The 19,417-nt window shown below is 39.9% G+C and overlaps 1 protein-coding gene across 1 annotated transcript in view; it reads right to left on the reverse strand.

The window, feature by feature from the left end:
• Nucleotides 1–19,417, reverse strand: part of LOC115816095 (receptor tyrosine-protein kinase erbB-4-like) — a 102,977-nt gene that overhangs the window by 51,145 nt on the left and 32,415 nt on the right. The window contains exons 4-5 of the mRNA XM_030779064.1: nt 15,066–15,252; nt 1,774–1,908 (exon numbers count right to left, since the gene is read on the reverse strand). Coding sequence (XP_030634924.1) covers nt 1,774–1,908; nt 15,066–15,252 — 322 coding nt within the window. The remainder of the gene's footprint in view (nt 1–1,773; nt 1,909–15,065; nt 15,253–19,417) is intronic.

Consider the following 19,417-nt stretch of genomic DNA (forward strand, 5'->3'; position numbering starts at 1 on the left):
GTACACTGCATATCGTGGATACCGTTTTGTCTGCAACTGTAAACTGTGAACTTTCTAAAGACTTAGCGAATGAGTCTTAATTTTGTTAAACGTACAAGTTACAGATAACAAATAAAACTTAGTGGACTACAACTCCAAATAGCCCACACTTTGAGTGAAAACTTGTTAAAATTTCAAGTAGGACCTGCCAGAACCATCACTGTTTCTCTCTGCTGTTTCCTCCTCCTCCACTAAACACATTGGTTATTATGGTTTAATGAAGAGTTTGGTAATTACAGAGAGCGTGTATCTCTGTTGTCACATGCCACCCTTTGCCCATGTGGCTCTTCTCTAAGGAACTATTATCTTTAAAAGGCCCAGTTTTGTTTCAGGCTTCTGTTTTTTGCCCAATGTGTCCTTTAAGCACACTCAATAACCTACTCCTTGTATTTATGAAGAGTAAACTGTACCAAATGCTAACGTGTAACACTATTTTTTTTCACACTAAATTTTGGATGGAAGATATGTATTTTTTCTTTAAATTTACCTTTTCATATGCACAATGATATCCCTAAGGTGAATAACTTGTAAGTTAAAATTTTCATTTGTTGTTTTTTTTTTTCTTTTGACTCTCAGTGTTACAATCCATCTGCATTAGTTGTTCCCTCACCATTCTTATTTTTTATTCTTTTAAAATGTATTGAGAATCAAATTTAGAGCCAATCTGACAAAGAAAGTTAGAGAAAGTTCTGAGTGACACATAGAACACACATAGAGAATGCTTCAAACAGAGTCAGTCTGAAAAAGGCTTTTTTTTTGTTCCCCAGCCCTCAGATTTGTGTTCTGTTCCACCAATTTTAAAGACTTGGTCAGCTTCATCTCTTAGAGGAATAAAAAGGTAATGAAGACATTCTAATTTTATACATAATATCCCTCCAAGATAAAGGTGATGATAAAAAAGACAGATGTTTTACACAATCCACTTTAGTATTTAGACCTCTAACCCGAGACTGTAAGAACAAACAAGACAACAACACTTGCGCAAATTAAAATGTGAAAAACTTGTTAGACTGAGTAACCTTCAGCCAGATCCATATGACTCCAATTTTAAACCAGGCCACAGCCAGAGAAATTCTATAACAATACTTTATGAAAAAAGACTTTTTTTATCAGCACACTCACCTTGAGAATCTTAACCGAGTGCCATAAATCAGTGTAATCATAAAGTATCATTGACTGCATGTCCAGCCCACAAACAGCCATTAAAAACGATACACTTTCATTGCATTCACCTTGCTCAAATCTGTCTGGCACTTCCGCCCACTGGTAGCCTGCCAGTCATTATTAAGACAGTTCTGACTGATAGTGAGTCACCCCCCCCCCCCCCCCAAAAAAAAGCTTCTTTAAGATGGCCTAAAGCAAAGTGAGATTACATATATATGTATTAAGAGTAAGATAGATAGATAGACAGACTATTCTGATAAAAAGAATTGGAATTGGTTTTATTGTTTTTATTGTTTTGTAGATTCTAAATTACCTCATTAAAAACAACATTCTATACGGGGGTGTTTCATTAAAGGTCCTGGAGATCCATTTGACATTTTCTCACCTTAACCATTAACCAAAAGATGTTCCTGGGTAGTTTTCCAGATACTGAGTTGATTAATACTGATCTGTAGGTGTTTTTGTGATGAAACCTAACCACAGGAGAAGTCCAAAGCAGGTTTGACCCCCATAAATGACACTAAGTGAGAATGGACTTGTGTCCAGGACACTGCTGATGTGGGTACTCACATCCATTTCCACTGTTATTAGAAGGAACCACAAGGAGCTCAGCACGTGAGTTTCTGATGATGTCTTGCCAGTGGATGGTGTCAGCATGACACAAAAACTTGTTCTGGTCCACATACACGCCACCATTCAGGATTTCTGTGGAGAAAACAGTTTTATTTTTTTTTTCAGATCCAACAGAACATTGATGTCTTTCTCTGATCTAGCAATAACACAGCATCCTGTTCACACTTGTCAAATGGGTGAATAGTAAATCTACCAAGCTGTGCAAGCAGATGTATAATTAAATGCAATGAATGCTGTATGACATATGTATAACTGAACGCAGTTCACCATGATACCCTTCAGTGGGTATTTCAACAGCACTAACTGACTGACACAAACCTCTGTAGCTGCAGACATAAGTCCCTTTCAAACATGCACTGCAACCCTAAAATAATCGGGATTCTAACCGGAGGGGCTGGATGTGTGAACACAAATGTCCGAATCAGTCGAATTGGATTCTAAACAGCGTTTATTCCACCAGACCCCAGTACAAACTCTGTTTTTTCTTCATTTGGGTCCATGTGTGAATAGAGCCGAATACAGTCTGGAGTATGCACAGCGAGCAAGTGCGCGTGTCTCTAACATGCGAGTGGTGCGAAACTGTAAGAATATAAACATCCGAGGGTGAAGAAGAAGGGTCACTTACACGAAGACGCCAATGAAAATGTCTAAATGGAGAGATGACGAGAGTCAGGAACTTCTGTCGGTAAGGGCCGATGCCAAAATCGTCAGACAAAAGTCGGTAGCCTCTTTCGATGTGTGGTAAACAAAACACTGCAATTTTTGCAGATTACTTTTTGCGTCATGTCCTGCCTCCTGCATGATCTACCCATGTGCCACCCCTTGGCTAAATCAAACGGAGCATTTCAAGTAGGTGAGAACACGTAGAACACTGACAGTCTCCTGTTGTGTACTACATGTGTGCAAGGGCAACTTCGGACAAAATGCTAACCTGATTCTGCAGACATAGTCCACAGTGCATGTGTGAAAACGGCTGTAGAGTGCACTTCACAAAACAGTGTCACTTGTCAGTACAACACAACTCACAGAGGGAAAAAATGCAATGGCTTGCCCCACATTTGATAGAGGAAGTATGTCCTTACCTCGCTCACCACAAGTGAGGTGACAGCCATACAAGGGCATCAGGAATGATTGAAAGCAAAAAAGGGAAATGTTTAAGACGAAACATGGACTTACATTGGACAGTCATCCAAGATCTTGGAGGATTATCCAGTAATAGAAATGGCCATCACAATATCTCCATTTGGTATGAGATAGCCACTTTAACAGCTAGCAGCTAGAAGAAAACAGCTAGAAGAAAACTGCCCTCACCAAACCATTGCTGTGTTCTATTATATGTTCAATGACATGATCCAGGAACGTATCAAAAACTTTGCTCTTTGAAATGCCATAACAGCTTTCATTTGCTTCCACTGAAAGTCTTTTCAGACTTTCCCTGCTAGCACACAGTACTGGAGGCCAAACATCTCAACAACAGTTTCAAACACTGAAACGGAAACAGATTGAAAAACTCATGTCTCCCTTCTCTCTTCAAACTACATTGCTGCAGATGCTCTGTCTCTTTCAGTGTGGACTATCAATGAACACCCACAGAGTAGCTAGGTTCTGGCGAGCATGAGTAAACATGATTAAGTAATGTGAGGTGAACAGGTGGTTTCATATTCTCTTTTCACTTCACTGCATCTCACTGTGATGACTTAAGATGAATAAACAGGGTTTTCAGTGGTGATAGGATGTTCCCGCACCTTTACTAATGGAGCAGAAACTTTGTTCTCTCTCTCTCTCTCTCGCTCGCTCTCTCCTTCAACCTCAAATGCATCCAACTTTGCCCTAAACTTCCTAGCTTTCATTTATAAAATGATGCCAGTTGATTTGAAAATTAAGACTAAAAGAGCAATGAAACATGCAGATTTCTCTGAGTACGAGAGCACATCTCAGAGCACAGGTCAGAGCACATCTCAGAGCACAGGTCAGAGCACAGGTCAGATAAAAGAAGAATATGTACAGTAGAATAGGGTCTCCACTTCTTGAGTATCTGTGCATCTTTAGGACACAGTTTCCACCTTCAGGATGGTAAAATCTCTCTGATGTATCTGTCATGGGAAGAGGATGGCATGTGGATGATTTGAGGAAAAAGTCCATTTCCACTCTACCCCCCCCCCCCCCCCCCCCCCCCCACCCAAAAAAAGGAAATGATGACCGCCAGTGCAAAATGGTTGACTGGCAGTGTTCCTCCATTGTTCTGTTATGAATCTGGGTAGTTCTTTTTTTCATATTGTACAATGATCAGCACTCTTAAGTGACAGTGTGACTGACTACATCAGCTGATTTTCATCAGACAGAATGTTCTCTAGACACCGAACACTCACAGGTGGATTACGTCATAAAATGTAAAAGTGTTTTATAATGGCCGTGGTTGCCAAATGAGATGAGACAGTCAGCCATCGACAAGTTCAGAAATAGTATTTTCAGAAGCCACCATGCTGTACATTCCACTCACAGCTGATCACCATAAATATTGTTTAAGAGCTGAATCAGAGCCGAGGCAGTGTACAGGCACTCGTGTTTTCAACTTTTGGGACTTAAGAACTCAAACAATCCAGTTCAAATGAAAAAGAAAAAAGCTTGTATTTACTTCTGGAGCTAAAACAGAACATCCAAATCAAGTGAACTGCTCACCACCCTTAACAACAGAGGAATGAAAAAAGACACAGAGCGGGAAAGGTTTAGACCTGATCAGTAACAAATATTTAATAAACAGTGTGAGTGGAGTTAGATGCCACTGCTCACATCTCCAGTCAAGCACAGAAGAGAAGAGGTTGGTGTGTCAACTGGCGCAGCATGAATATGGATTTTTAAAAAGATTCACTATTGAAACACAACTGTGCATAATAAACATTGCATATCATGAATATTTAAAAACAGATTAAAAGGGCTGTGTGCGGCTCAAGCCTAAACGTGACGGTTCTAGCAGGAAAGCTGGATGGATGAATATGTATTTGAAATAAATATCGTGTCACTTCATAGATTACACCACACCTGCTCATGCAAATGCAGTGTAATTACTCTTTTAACTACCACCAGTTTAATTGTAATTATGATACGTTAATTACTGGCTCTTGCATTTTGGTGCAGTGACAACAGCTCTTTGAATTTCAAAGAGATCTTTGTGGTCGTTTGACACACCACTGGAGAACTCTCCATGTCTCCTGCATTTCTTTCTGTGTCAAGATTGAAGATTTCCTGAGAGAAATGTTATGACTACTGATGGAGCAGAGCGTACTGGCATAAGCCTCCATAAAGCCAGCAGCGAGAAGTTCTTTCTCTCCCTGCCTCTTCCCAGATAATCGAAAATGTGTTTAAGGTCTCTTATTAAATTCCATTTGTCTCCAGTATAGTTGTTTCATACTGACGCCTGATGAAAAATGTGACACATTAGGAGATTATGAGATTTCGCATTACAGAGATAATCTGTCAGAGGACTATCTATCAGATACAGCGAGGTCTGAGGGAGGCATTCAAGCAGGCTGTCTCTCTTTTTCATTTTTTTTTTCTGCGTTGAATAGGAGCAGCTATTCTGTGGGTGAATGAATAGGTTATCTGTCTTTCTCTTTTTCAGTGGAAGAAGGGAAGACAGCAATTGGGTAATAAAGTAGAACCGTCTAAGCCATAACCAATCAGAAAACAGGAGTAAGACGATGTACAAAAAAAAAAGGAAAAAAAAGGAAATAAGGTATTTCAGTCTCTGTCATCAGTAATGAATGCAAACCTTTATTGGCAGCTTGTAAAATCGCTCTGACCCAGACCGTACCAAGAATCCAAGAAAGCTAAACTGTGTGTTACACCATCACATTTTAGGCAAATGGAAATCAGCAAAATGTCAAGTCAAGTTTAAAATGTTAGGCACTTCTTGCGTAATGAATAAAAGGTCTTTGAACCGTAATACACTGTTTGTCTTGAATCTACTGGTGTGATATCTGTGCACTCAGAACAGAACTTTAATTTGAAATGCAGTTTAACTGCCTCAGCCGCACATTTTAAAAAAATGCAATTTTTGGTTCAAAAGTGGATTTAAGCGGTAAAAAGAAATTTAATCAATTTTTTCATTGGATTTCATTACTTTCATTTAATCTGAAGTAATAAAAAAGAAAGAAGGGGATCTAATGTATTATTGTCCATTAATACAATTAATAGAAGTGCCTAAAACCAACTACTGTTTTGCTCTACTTTTACAGGGGGCAGCATGGGGACCAGTATAGCATAAAATTAACCATACATTAAAAAACAAATTTGTATTCTGGAAACATCTAGATTACTGGTCAGAGGCCAGAGCACTGGGAATGTAACAGGTGAGTATACTGCGGTTTTGTTGAATACTTTATCATGAATGGTCTGGAGGTGTTGACTGAGGCACAAGGCATTGTAATGCACATATATTAAATTCCTCCATTAAAATACATTACCTTCTGCAGTGTTGTATCATATAATGGTTTTTTTTCTTTTTTTATTGACCACTGTGCAGCATTCTCACTTTAACCCACATTTTATTGACAGACCACAATAACAAGCCGATGCAATCCGTTATAGATGTAAATATTAAAAACCTTGACTGATATTACTTCTATTACAAAATCTGAACAAGAGGCAGTCTATGTGATGGTCATGTCTTGAAAGCTACTGAAAAGCTACTGAAAGCTGCTCTGAAAGCTTTCTATACAGGCATCACAAGACGGTCTATGAATTAAAACAAAACAAAAAAAGTGTCCATCATTTTGGAAGTTGCTCCAGTCACCAATTCTACCACTCCCACACTGAAAACATGCTCCGGGTCCTCAGACCCTCTCACATAAACAAATACACTCATTCTTCAGCCTCAGGGGGAAGAGCAGAGCTGGGCTGAGGAAGATAATGCTAAAAAAAACCCTGGAAACCAACAGCAGGAGACACCAGGGTCCTCATGAGGGAGAGGTGGAGTGACTAGTAGAGAATTCATATAAATGACTGGTCTACACACACAATAGGACTCCTCTGTCAGGTAACAATGAGAAATGACAAAATGAGGCTTGAATATGGTACCCTAAACCATCCTCTTAAAACTCTAAATGAGCATTTGTACAATCTGCAAAGTGATGCTGAGAGCCATTGATGAGAACAATAAATTATCTCATGTTCATTTCATTGTGATTCCGCTGTGTATCTTCTACATTTGACTTCAAATGCTGGGGGAAAAAATGAAAGAAAAACTAAATTAATAAGTAATATTTTGTTATACAAGGCAGCTGCGTTACATAGTGTGCACTCAAAACAAAACTGAAATGCAAGGATGCAAACTATTAAGCATCGTCAAATACACACACACACACACACACACACACTTCCTGCCATAAATTTTTAGGGCTATGACGATAACTGCAGGACTTTCTGTGGACTGTTTGCATTAAGCAGCCAGACAGGAGGAACTGTCTCTGTCTCTGTCCCTGTCTTCTTTGACCACATAATAATATTATCTTTGGGATTTACTTTATCCTCCTATCAGATTCATAAAGATTTTGGACACCAGTGTTCAGCAGAGGAACGTCACTGTATGAGTTTGTGGAACTGCCCCAGTAAATTAATTCTCTTACCCTGAACAAATAAATTCCTAAATAGTTTCCCAGACTTTAAGTCAAAACCACCTTGAGCAAAAAACAACTTTATATGCTGAGGATACAAAGCTGAAATTAGATTATCCAATCAGACAGTGACTGGAGGCCAGGAAACTCCTACCAACAACCACCACACTGACAGACAGAAGCCATAAACCCACTGAGGACCAATCAGGACTCCATTAGAGCTTATTTACCATCCAATCCAAAAACACATTTGGTTCCTAATGGAGACAAATCTCAGGACTCTCAACACGTCCATCAAACGAGCCATGAGTCAAAGGACCAGCGGCAGGATACGCCCGAGGGTAAATGTACCCAACGACCAAAAGCCGTTAATCCTGCAGGGAGCTGGTGCTCCTAGGCTTTCCTTTGCCTGAAGGGGTTGAGTCAAAAGCTCTTTTCTCCTCTTTTCCCACTCAGTGGGAGGTTCTCCTGTGAGTGTGCTATTAAAGCCATTCAGCTTTAATGAATGTCTTCTTAGAGAGTCAAACAAAGTGAAACTCATTCTTATCCCATACAAATATTCCCCCTGTGTCATCTTTGTTCAGCTGATAGATCTATGAAAGTCATGAGTGTGATAATACAATATCAGGTTCAAACCGCAATGACTGCTCTTTAGAATCACATCTGCTTTCAGAATCACATCTGAAATAAAATTACTGGACCTATAAAAATGGCACAGATGACCTGGCATAGAATTACAGGAACACAAAAGGATGAGTGATAGGAAAGGAATGACAACTCAAAAAGAAAAGAAAAAAAGGGGTAATATGTTGACAGAGCTTTATTTTCAGTGACTAAGAATCTACAGGCTGTTTATCCATGCAAACAGGGTAGACAGAAGGACTTTCTGTTCTCTGACCAAGGCAAGAAGTTCAGGAGTGATAAATTGGAGAAAAGAAAGAAGAAAAGCTGTATTTGAGGATGGGAGATCCATTTTAACAATCAGCCCTTCGATAACATGGCATTCATTATTAACAAACTCTTCCTTTTTTCTTAGGCCTAGTCACTCTTTTTTTATTGTTGTTGTTGTTGTTGTTGTTGTTGAATTATTCCTCTGTTATTTTTCAGTTACTATAAAAGACCCTCTTCCTTTTTAATCCGTGGACTGGATTAACATTTTTTATTACAAAGCGTTAAAAAGTTCCCCATCTGTCTCAAAGCCATCTTTGTAAATGTCTAATCTACCCGCAGAGTAACATTAAACTGATCCATCCCATCACCTGACTGCATCTCTGTATATGAGAGCATCGGTCGTGTAATCACCCCTGCTTTACCCCACGCTGCTTTGGCAGGAAGCCCCGCACCTCTGATCTTCATGTTCACAAGTTCACGAGTTCTCTGCTCAGTTTATTATTAATATTTCATCGATCCACTACTTTGTTTTATGAATTCCCACAGGAGATCATTACTGAAACACAGCCAGATCAGCAGAAAGACCAGAGACCAGCATAGTAATAAACATACAACACAATGAATAAATGACCACTCATACACAGAGCACCACACTCAGTCCTGATCACCCCACTGTCCTCTTTCATCTCAGACACTCAGAACATTCATCTACTGCATCTGGAGTGCCCACTGTCAACAAACACATCAGAGACACTGTGAAGAGGAATCTAAAATAGATCCCCATTTTTTGCCCACTCTCTAGTATATCCAAATCAACACAAAAATACATTTTAAAAAATTCAGACATTGCACCAGAAATTATCCACAGGAGGATGTTGCTGAGGCGGATGCATGTTATAGAACCCGGCAATGTGACTGTTTGTGGGAATCCACTTTAGCAACCCTTGCAATTTTCTGTCCTTTCTTTTAGCTTTTGAACAGTTTTAACCCTTAATTACCAGATATTACATGTGGGATAATTATGTGTAGCCTTTCACAAACATAGTGATATAGTGTCAACACTGTAGTTACATAGTAATTACATCACACACGTTTAGCGATGTGTATAAAGTAAATCTGTTCATACCAGCCACCAAAAGACGGCTGGAAATTCACGTCACACAGCCTTCACCAAAAGAAATTCACATCATACACCATAATAAATGCACATCATACACCACAATAAATGCACATCATACACCATAATAAATGCACATCATACACCATAATAAATGCTACTTATTACTAATACCCTGTTAGGTTTTGTGAAAGCCTATGAAGATGTTCAAAGTCACTACTAAGTTTCTGATGGATGGTGCCAACGCCTGAATCTAGAACATCCCACATTCAGATGCATGGCCAGCAAACCAGAAACACAGGGATTCTCCCTCTGCCTCACACTGGAGGACATTGCTAGCAATACCATTACTGGACTTAATTAAGACATGTTGCAAAAAGACTGCTTTTAAGCCTACTGGCTACTGTTGTTTCATCATTTGAATGTTCAGAAACTAAGAAAATAAAGCAACTCTTTGCTTCAGAACACAGAGCGATGCACAAATGGCATATTCAGTGTTGTTCAAAAGGTAAATTCATGATGGAATGCATGAAATGGGTCCTGGGAACGTTATTTAATGAGCGATGAATCTTTCAAGGAAACTTGTTCTTTCACACAGTAGCATGATAACACTGGGGGACCTTCTTAAACTCAACAACTATATCAGCCATCAGTAGCACGGCAGTTTTCCTTGTCTGTCCACATTCTCCACTGTTTAACAACTCCTCTGATGACTATGTTCTAACCATAGTTCAGATAAATGGATTTGGATTTTCTTCACAGATACCACTTTACAGATTCCCTCATGTTCTTTAAGCATTCTGTTACCATTGCTAGCCTGCTTTGTAGATCACCAGAGAGCCTGTGCTCGAAAGAATAGCACAGCTGATAAACTTCCCATATTTTACATTTATTCACTTTATTGTGGGCATTGTTTTGCCTAGATTTGAAATATATCATTACATATTGTGGTAATTTCTTTCTTTAATCACTAAATATTACATTATTTTTTATATGTCTCCTCTGTTCTCTTGTCTCACAAACATTCTTTAGTAACTTTAAAGATTTCAGAATTCCTTCAGATCATAAAATTATTTCTAAATTCAACTTACAGTTTGTTCATTTATATATACTGTACCTCATATTATGACTAGTAACTAGTTATAATAGTATCTGATGACTCAGTTAATAATAATAATATTAATCATATTGTGATAGCTGGCCACCGTCTTACACAGGGCCATAGAATGTTACAGATCACACATTATGTCAGCTGAAGAATGAGCTGCAAACACAGAAAGAGCTCTGAAAAAGGTCAGGACACAGCTGGCTGAAGCAGACATATTGACTGTACCCTGCCTTGAGTTGGCCATTGAGTTACACCTGCCTTGAGTGACTAGTGGGCAATCATTAGAGGAGCTCCAAGGCCAAGCCACAGCAAAGAGCCAGAATCACTGCAGACTCACAAGGACTTGAACAAGAATGTGGAAAGAACAGTGAGGAAACACTGAATTAATACACAGCATGTCGGCTGTGTAAACAAACACTACCGTGATGGTGAAGAGACAGACAGAGAGATAGATAAGTTAGCCTGTACAGATACAGGGATAAATTAGCTAAGAATGTTGTAGAGTCAACAAACATGTCTAACAACAACAAGCATCATCTAATGAATTAACCTTTACTGAGTATGGAGATGGGCAGGCCTAGCAGATACACATATGCAGCACTAACGTCTATAAACTAGACATATTTCAAAACATAATCGGGGCATAATATCCCCAGTCATGCTGCTGTAAATGTTAATGGTACTGTCGTGCTGTAAAATGGAAAGGGAGAAGGGATCTAACTGGAGAATATTGAAGTCAGCTCCAGGACGGTCCCGTGTGTGTGTGTGGCCGTTTTCTGTTTTTTTGTTTTTTTGAGAATCCTACATTAAATGCTATCCAGATGTCTCATTCCAAAATGTCCTGCTATCCTCTGAAAATGTATCACAAAATATAAATCAGACACTGTTCTCACAAAATCTAGAGACTCAAAGGTTCCAGTCAAAAAAGGGGCGATTTGAATTTTTCTGGTCAGAAGTAAGTTTTCAAAAAAAAAAAAGTTTAATACCAGTAAATGGCTGACATCCTAGTCTAATCCTCTCGCTGGCTGTTTGATTTCCCTCAATGTGTCCAATAAGCATCTAAGCCAAAGACTCAAACAAAGGCATTTATTTCGTGGAATCAGAGAAAATGGTCATTTTAATCAAAATAATACCACCAACCATCGGGTTCCTTGAATTAGCTGATTCAGCAGAACTCTTATAAATTTTCTCACATATTTTAAATGAATATTAAGTAAATGTTTTCCCAAAATCTTCGATTACCTGAATATCTTGGCAGCACATGCTGAATTAGCCACATGTTTCAAATGGCTTTTGTATCCCAGTTCTGCTCATTTGTGACTTTCTTACGTTAGACAAATCTCCGAAGATTTCCAGGGACCTGATAGGATTATGTGGGGTTATGATGTCAACACATGAGTTACAGGGATGTGACTGCCAGATGGAATGTGCGATTTCGTGTTCTCTTCGGGGTACGCCCAACAGTTTGACTTTGTCCCCAACGACCTATTCACGGCTGGCGAATGGCACAAAATGAAGATATAAACAAAGCCATAGGCAATCTGGAGAAAAGGTGTGCATTCAAACACACTGCAAATGTGTCCGCTGATTTGCATAATGTGCCGCACCGAGTATGTTGCCTTATTGTGTTTGTAATTGTTCTGAGAGAACAGCAGGAGGTGATTAGAGTTGGAGAGAGAAAACAGTCACTTCAACCCTCCATACGTTTTAGTTATGGAGAAAAAAAACACACCATTTTAATCTGTAGCTGAATATAACCACACTGAGCACTTTGAAATGCCAAACAGAATGATAGATTATACATTGCATTCATTGGTGGAAAATCTAATTATTTAAAAGAATCCACTGTCAGCTTCATAACTATTTGTTGTAAAGGCTAGTTAAAAGTTTTTATTGTGAGTATAGGAAAGGTTAAATGTTAATAACAGTAACATTTTTAAAAGGAATAGACATATACAATAATATTGTAGCTCAGTCATATCCAAATGCATCATACAAGCACTAAATATAATGTGGATTATATTGAACACAGAAGGGCATTTTAGCCAGTGAGTCTGTTTTCCTCCCTCCCATTTTCATAATATGAAAGCCTGAGAGAGTCTTTGGGAGCAGACAGACAATGCCTGAGGTGAAGAGAGGGATGGCGTGTGTCTATGTGTACCCTTGTTTCCTCCAAACCACTTCCTCACAGTTAAATATGAACCTCAGCTTGTGCAGTCAATGACAGGACATAGTCATTACATCAGCTACAAAGAAGAATCCCCTTCATGTGTAATCAGAGCAAATTGGTCTGATGCCCTTCTGTGGTTACTGATTCAACTCAAATAATGAGTGCACAACATCCTTTTGATATTATTTTGAAATCAAAGGCTCTACAATAGCCTTTGCAGTGTGTGTGTGTGTGTGTGTGTGTGTGCGTGCGTGCGCGCTTGTGGGGGGGGGGGGGGGGGGGGGGGGGGGGGGGGGGGGGGTTCTTTAAAAGGGCACTTAGGTTGATGTTAACCCAGCAGTACAGCAAGGATTACCAGAACTAACTCTATACTTACGGGTATAATAGGATACGGTAGCACATGTTTTTCGCTTATGTGTTACAGGCACCGTTTAGAATGGTTATATCACAGACAATGATGTCTGAAAAGTTCTGGATGGTCAAATGTAGGGTCATAGCTACAGTTAGATTTTGAAGCTTTTCATTTAAGTTGTATCCCATCTTAATTTGACACTCTTGTGATTTTGCGCTGATTGTTATTTGAGACCAGGCAGATAAAAAAAAAAAGGAATATTTTTCCTTGTCTTTTCATGAATGTCAAGTTATCAATGAAGTCTATCTCAAACCTGATTTCACAATCTACAATTCATATTGGGTCTGCTGAACAAACGTGTGTAAAAACCAGCAAGCAATTTTTTTTTTCCATGTCTTTTACATCTTACTATGATTATGTACAAAAGTTCATCGATCCAGGCTCTTTCACCCCCTCAGAATAAACGATCCTTATCCTCAGAGCATTCAACAGCATACTGGTACTACCCCCCCCCCCCTCCACCCTCACACCAGCTCAATTCTCTTTCATCAGGAAAGGCTGACTTACAGGCGGCAGGAGAAAAGTGGAGCCCTTTATTCATCTGACTGTTTTATTACAGGATCTCAGTGGGCTGCTTCATAAAATTTACCTTATTAGACTCTCTGTGCTGCAAGAGGTCGAGAGAATTTAACTGCTGTTAAAAAAAAATTCCCCAGGTTTCTGCCCCTCACACACAGAGGCCAATTGCATTCCATGTGAATATATATTGATAGAGTTTTCAGAAAATGCTACTTGGACAAAGTCAGCACTTCATCCATCAGCGTGGGACAAGACCTCTGTGACTTTGCCAAACACTTCCTCTCAGTGCTTCATTCTGGATCTCAGCTACATTAAATGAGGAAAAAAAAACTTTGATAGGTCCTTTTTCAAAGGAAATAAATTCTCCCAGATTTAAGGAGCAGGGAGAAAATCTCACCTGGTCCACGGAAAGACAGGGACAGAAAGCGCAGGCTATAGCTTATCCTGTAGAGGAGCAACCTTGGGAGCAAATAATAAGTCTCTCAGCTAGACAGGCCAGGAACTTGGCCTGAAACGGATGACTCTGCAATCAATGCTCTATTTCATTCACTTTTTAGCTTAAAAAAAAAAACACGTCACAGCTTCCCTGCTTAAGAAATCAGTTTGAAAGTAATTGTAAAACAACTAAAAGGCTGTTAGCTGGCTGGCCTGGCAGACTGAATCCCATCGGTCTCCCTCACAGGGCCTTACAGGCATCAGAAATCTCCAGGCATCAAACGAGGGGCCAGTGTGAGTGGCATCCAAAGCTCTCTGAGGAGGGGAGGTGGGAGGATCCATCTCAGCGTCTCTTTACTTACAGCTCACATCTCACTCATTCTTGGGTAAGGAAATAATGACAAGTGGGTTTTGGCATGGATGTAAACTGTATTGTAAAGTGTGGAAAACGTACCCAGTGGAATAATGTGACATAACTGAGGAAATAAGACTTTCAGGCATCTTTTTTATTCCCCATACTTTCTATCAGCAATAAATGGTGTTGCTTGCTCTTGTGTTTTTATTTCTCCAGTGTGTTAATGAATCCTAACATGAGGCACAAACACACACAAACACACACACAAACACACTTACTCACAGATACACATGGCACCCATCTACAATAATAGACACACAAAGTATCTGTCTATAGTCACAGACACACACAGTACCTGTCTGCAGTAACAGACACATAAAGTGCCTGTCTGCAGTCACAGAGACACACAGGACCCGCCTACAGTCACACACAGTACTTGTCTACAGTCACAGACATACACAGGACCTGTCTACAGTCACACACAGTAACTGTCTACAGTCACACCACACAAACTGCCTGTCTGCAGCCACACACAGGACCTGTCTACAGTCACACATAGTATCTGTGTGCAGTTAGAGTCACACACAGTGCCTGTCTGCAGTAAGAGTACCTGTGAGGTTCTTGAGGCCCAGTTGCCTTAGGCCGAAGTATCCGTCTCTGCGATAGTTGAGGAAGATGGCCAGAGCGTAACGACCCTCGTACAGCTTGTTGCCACGGATGATGCGCAGGTTCTCCAGAGGCAGGTAGTCAAACTGGTTCAGGGCAACCAGCACGTACCCCGTCACCTCCCGGATAGACTGCAAAACACATCAACATTCAGTTCAGTGTGACACAAAACCGTATTTAAAATTTCAAACATCTACCTCAGCACCGAGAGTTTCAAAACACATTTATCTCACATGTCTAGACATTTTCAGAGGAAAGCTGACATTGTCTGTTCTGGGCTATGCCCTTTCAAACCCAAGATCACTGTGCTCATTAAAGTGTGCTGAAAGCACGTCCAATCAGATAGCCCTAATATAATCTGAGGACATAATGATCCTCAGGACACAGGAGTCTTTCCTATTCCCCACACTTTCTATCAATCACACTGACAGGCCACCCCTGTTTCATACCCCGTGTCATTAACAGAGGCTAAGGACAGGTTGGATCTTTGGGGAGAGCAGTAGCAAAGTGACTTATGCAGGCTCCCACACAAGATCTCTCAGGTGACAAAAAAGATTAATCTGAAAAAAAAAAAAAAGCTCAATCACAGGAATGCAGACGGGTAAGAATGACTGACAACTGCAAGCTGTCAATCACAGTAACTTCAGGCTCTCTCAGAGACTGGCTGGGTTAACTATCACTGGCCATCTGGGAGAACACATCCACGTTTACACTGATCAGAGAGATGTCAAATGAAAAGAAAGTGATACTGTAGTGATAGTCTCTGTGTGGAAAGCTTCAAATGGACCGGTCTTCAGCACCAACCAATACTGTTTATGGTCTTTTTCTGACAGCTAAAAATGCCACACAAAACAATCAATGACATCATTTGTCCTTGTCTTACATGCATCTTTAATACTGGTAAATAAATGAATAGATAAATAAATAAATAATCCAGTGTGTAGCAGAAGCTCCATCCCCTGACTCTGACCCCTGGATGCTACCAAAAGCCCACTGTTCCCTGATCCAGGTGCATCTGTTACCTAGCAACAACAAAGTGTCTTCCAAACACAGCAGACAAGGGGATGGGGGGTGGGGGGGGGGCATATATTGATGACAATTTTCCATATTTAATTAAGAGACTACTCAACTTTTTGTACCCTTGAGAGGTAATGTTGTTTTCTTTCACACTTTAATTTCCCTTACTCCCCAAATGTTATTAGCAGACCAATAAATCTTTTTGTTTTTTCCCTCGGTCAAAAAGAAAATGGCAATAAAGACACTCTGTGTGTATGTGTGTGTGTGTGTGTGATAGAGTAACTTTTGCTCTTTTCCAAATTCTCTCTCATCACGACACAGGCACCTCTTGCCAGTAATTATATGTAATGTAATTAGTTTTGTTTATCTTAGCGCAGACTCCGGGTGAAGACAGTTTACACCAGACTATCCAGCCAAATTAGCCAGCTTTGGCCAAATTAGTCCGCAGTTCTTTAGCTGAAAAGGAACCATCCATTCAGAAACAATGCCCAGGGCCTAGGGCTTAGGTTTGAACTCATATTTCAATGACCATGCAACACCCACAACACATGCAGCAAAACAAATAAACGCATCAGTCAAAGGCAAAAACCCACCTGCAAAAGTGTTGGTAACTAAGCCAGTCTACTAAAGTCTGGGATGAATATTGTCTGTGCGCCCACCTTTTGGCAAAACTGGATTCCTGAAGATCAAACTGCTGCAATACCTCTACACCAAACATTCACGCATGGACACACACACACACACGCACACACACACACGCACACATGCACACACACGCACACACGCACACACACACACGTCACACACACACGTCACACACACACACACACACATACACGCAATACTGTAACAACATCAGTCGAATCATAGATGACCCACTGGTCAGTACTCTTCCACTCTTTCCAGTCCACTCCAGTTAACACCACAGCAGTACCAGCGTTGATTCAAAAACATCATTTAGCCCCTGAAGGCACAGTCTGAATTTTACATTTATTTTGTAGCTGATGAATCTGTTTGAGGTGTCCAAAGGCAGGAAAACAAACAGCACAAGCTAGTAATAATTTATTTATTTACAGATTAATCCAGGTAACGCTCTGAGGCTCTAGGAACCTGCCAGAAAAACTGGGATTCACAGCTCTGACATCTGCACACTCTTTAGAGGTTTTTTTCTTTTTCCTTTTTTTTTTTTTCATGCCGGTTTGACACTACCAAAGCTATGTGATACTGTTTTAACTCCCACAAATGGGAATTATATATTAGGAACAGATAGCTTTGCGTTCTCTGTACAGTGATGCCAGAACATTTTCATTTTAAGCTCTTTAGATCAGAAAGCAAGGAAGATCTTACACAGCATCTGGCTGCTCTGTAAACTGATGATCCAAACATTTTGACGCATTAAGAAACTCCCTCTTCTAGACGAAATAGCCCATCTGCCTGGACTTAATTACACTAATCACAGATGGATTGTGTACAAATTGTTTATGAGTATTGCGAGACGTTAATTTATTTATGTTTTACACATCTCAATTTGGATTGTCTTCAATATATAACAACCCTGGCAAAGAAAGTCCAAATTAACCTTAATATAGCAAGGCTTCACAATGAAGTGAAAATGTTTCTTTCACATTGATCCTTTGAAGAGAACTTCAATTTCCCTAGAGACACTTGTGCTAATTATTCATTTTTATGCTTCGGTAGTATGTTCTTAGTATAAACACCATCAAGCGCCTGTTTTATAGAGCCAGTGGAACCATCAGCAGCTCTTAGCACTTGCAGGGCACCTGTAAAGACCTAAATATAATATTAAGGGAAACAGCATCAGCAGGTGAGGCTTCCACTAATGCTATGTTCCCATGGAGACCCTTTATCCTGTATAGGTGAAAAAGAAGTTGTAGGCTGATTTTGCATGTTCTAGAAGGCTAATAAGCTCTCCTTCAGCATAATGATACACAGCACAATGCAGTGCTCCTGACATGATGTGGACCTACAGGGTATTGCTGAAAAAGAGTTAAATATCCAAACACAAAATCATTTTCTACGTAGTTTTTGCTCATTTTAAGAATCCTTAATATTCTTTTTATACACAGGGCCTGGAGACTATCTGAGAAGTTATCTGGGTCGTAATTATTTATTTAAATCACTTTTCAATTCTGTAAGTACAGAAGATCAATTTAGAGAACATGAACTAATAAAGATTAGAATACGAAAGGGACTGCCTGGACGGCTATGCCAGAGAATGTTCTACGTTCCTTGGCCTGTGTTTGACAACATACCAGCTCAGAGAGACACACCCAGGAGGCAGCCAATCAGATTAGAGTGTCGAGACATGAAACAAAAGAACCAAAAAAAAAAGAGCCAGAAGAACTGCGTGACTGATAAGTGATAGATGTTGGTTAACAGAAAGTAGAAATAGAATTCTATGTGATGTTTAATTAACAAGTAAGCATTGAAAAGACACCTGAACAACCAGACAGGTATAAATTATGTCACAGCAGACAATAGATTATGTACTAGAAGTTAGTGTATTCTTTACTAAGGCCCTGAGAAGGCGGCGTGTGGTATTTTTGGTGTCATTATCATCATTATCTGAGCGGGTACTGGAGCCGGAAGGCCGGCTGTGCCCCATTCTGCATCCCAATCAAAGAGAAAAACAATATAAATGTCACTGTCACTGTTTAACTGGATCGGTTTGTTCCGCTCTGTGTGGCAGACAACATGATGCCATTCGTATTTACCCCCAAAAAACCCCAGCTGTCACAGGCTGATATGATATTAAAATCCACAGGGAGGAAGAGGGATCGGAGGGGCCTCATACACCAGGCAGTGCTGAATGCTTTTTTTAATATCAGTGTGCACCAGAGGCAAAGTTTTAATTGACGACAAAAAAAGCCCTGCTGTTTCGCCATTAAGAGAGTTTCTCTCTCAGGACGGATGCTTTTGGCTGTTAATTATTACCACCTGACCACTCACAGTAGCTGTTTAGGAGAGCCTAACAAGTGCTGCCTAAATTAGTGGTAATCTTTCCCATTAAGCCTTGGATCTATTAAGTGGTAACAAGTGCTCTTTTGGGCAGTATACATGGAAATAAAATAAGCTCAGTTGTGCACTAAATTACCCTTTCAGCGGTTATTCTCCTGCTCCGTACCTCAGTGAATCTGTGTCTAAAAATGAGCCCTTTTGAAGTTTAGACTTGTACATTCAATAAAATCCCACACGTTGATTATGATTGGTACAAACAGAGGCTTACAGAATCCATGTGAAGTCCAAGATTTAACTTTC

The sequence above is a fragment of the Chanos chanos genome, chromosome 7 (assembly GCF_902362185.1).
Source record: "Chanos chanos chromosome 7, fChaCha1.1, whole genome shotgun sequence".
Taxonomy (NCBI): domain Eukaryota; kingdom Metazoa; phylum Chordata; class Actinopteri; order Gonorynchiformes; family Chanidae; genus Chanos; species Chanos chanos.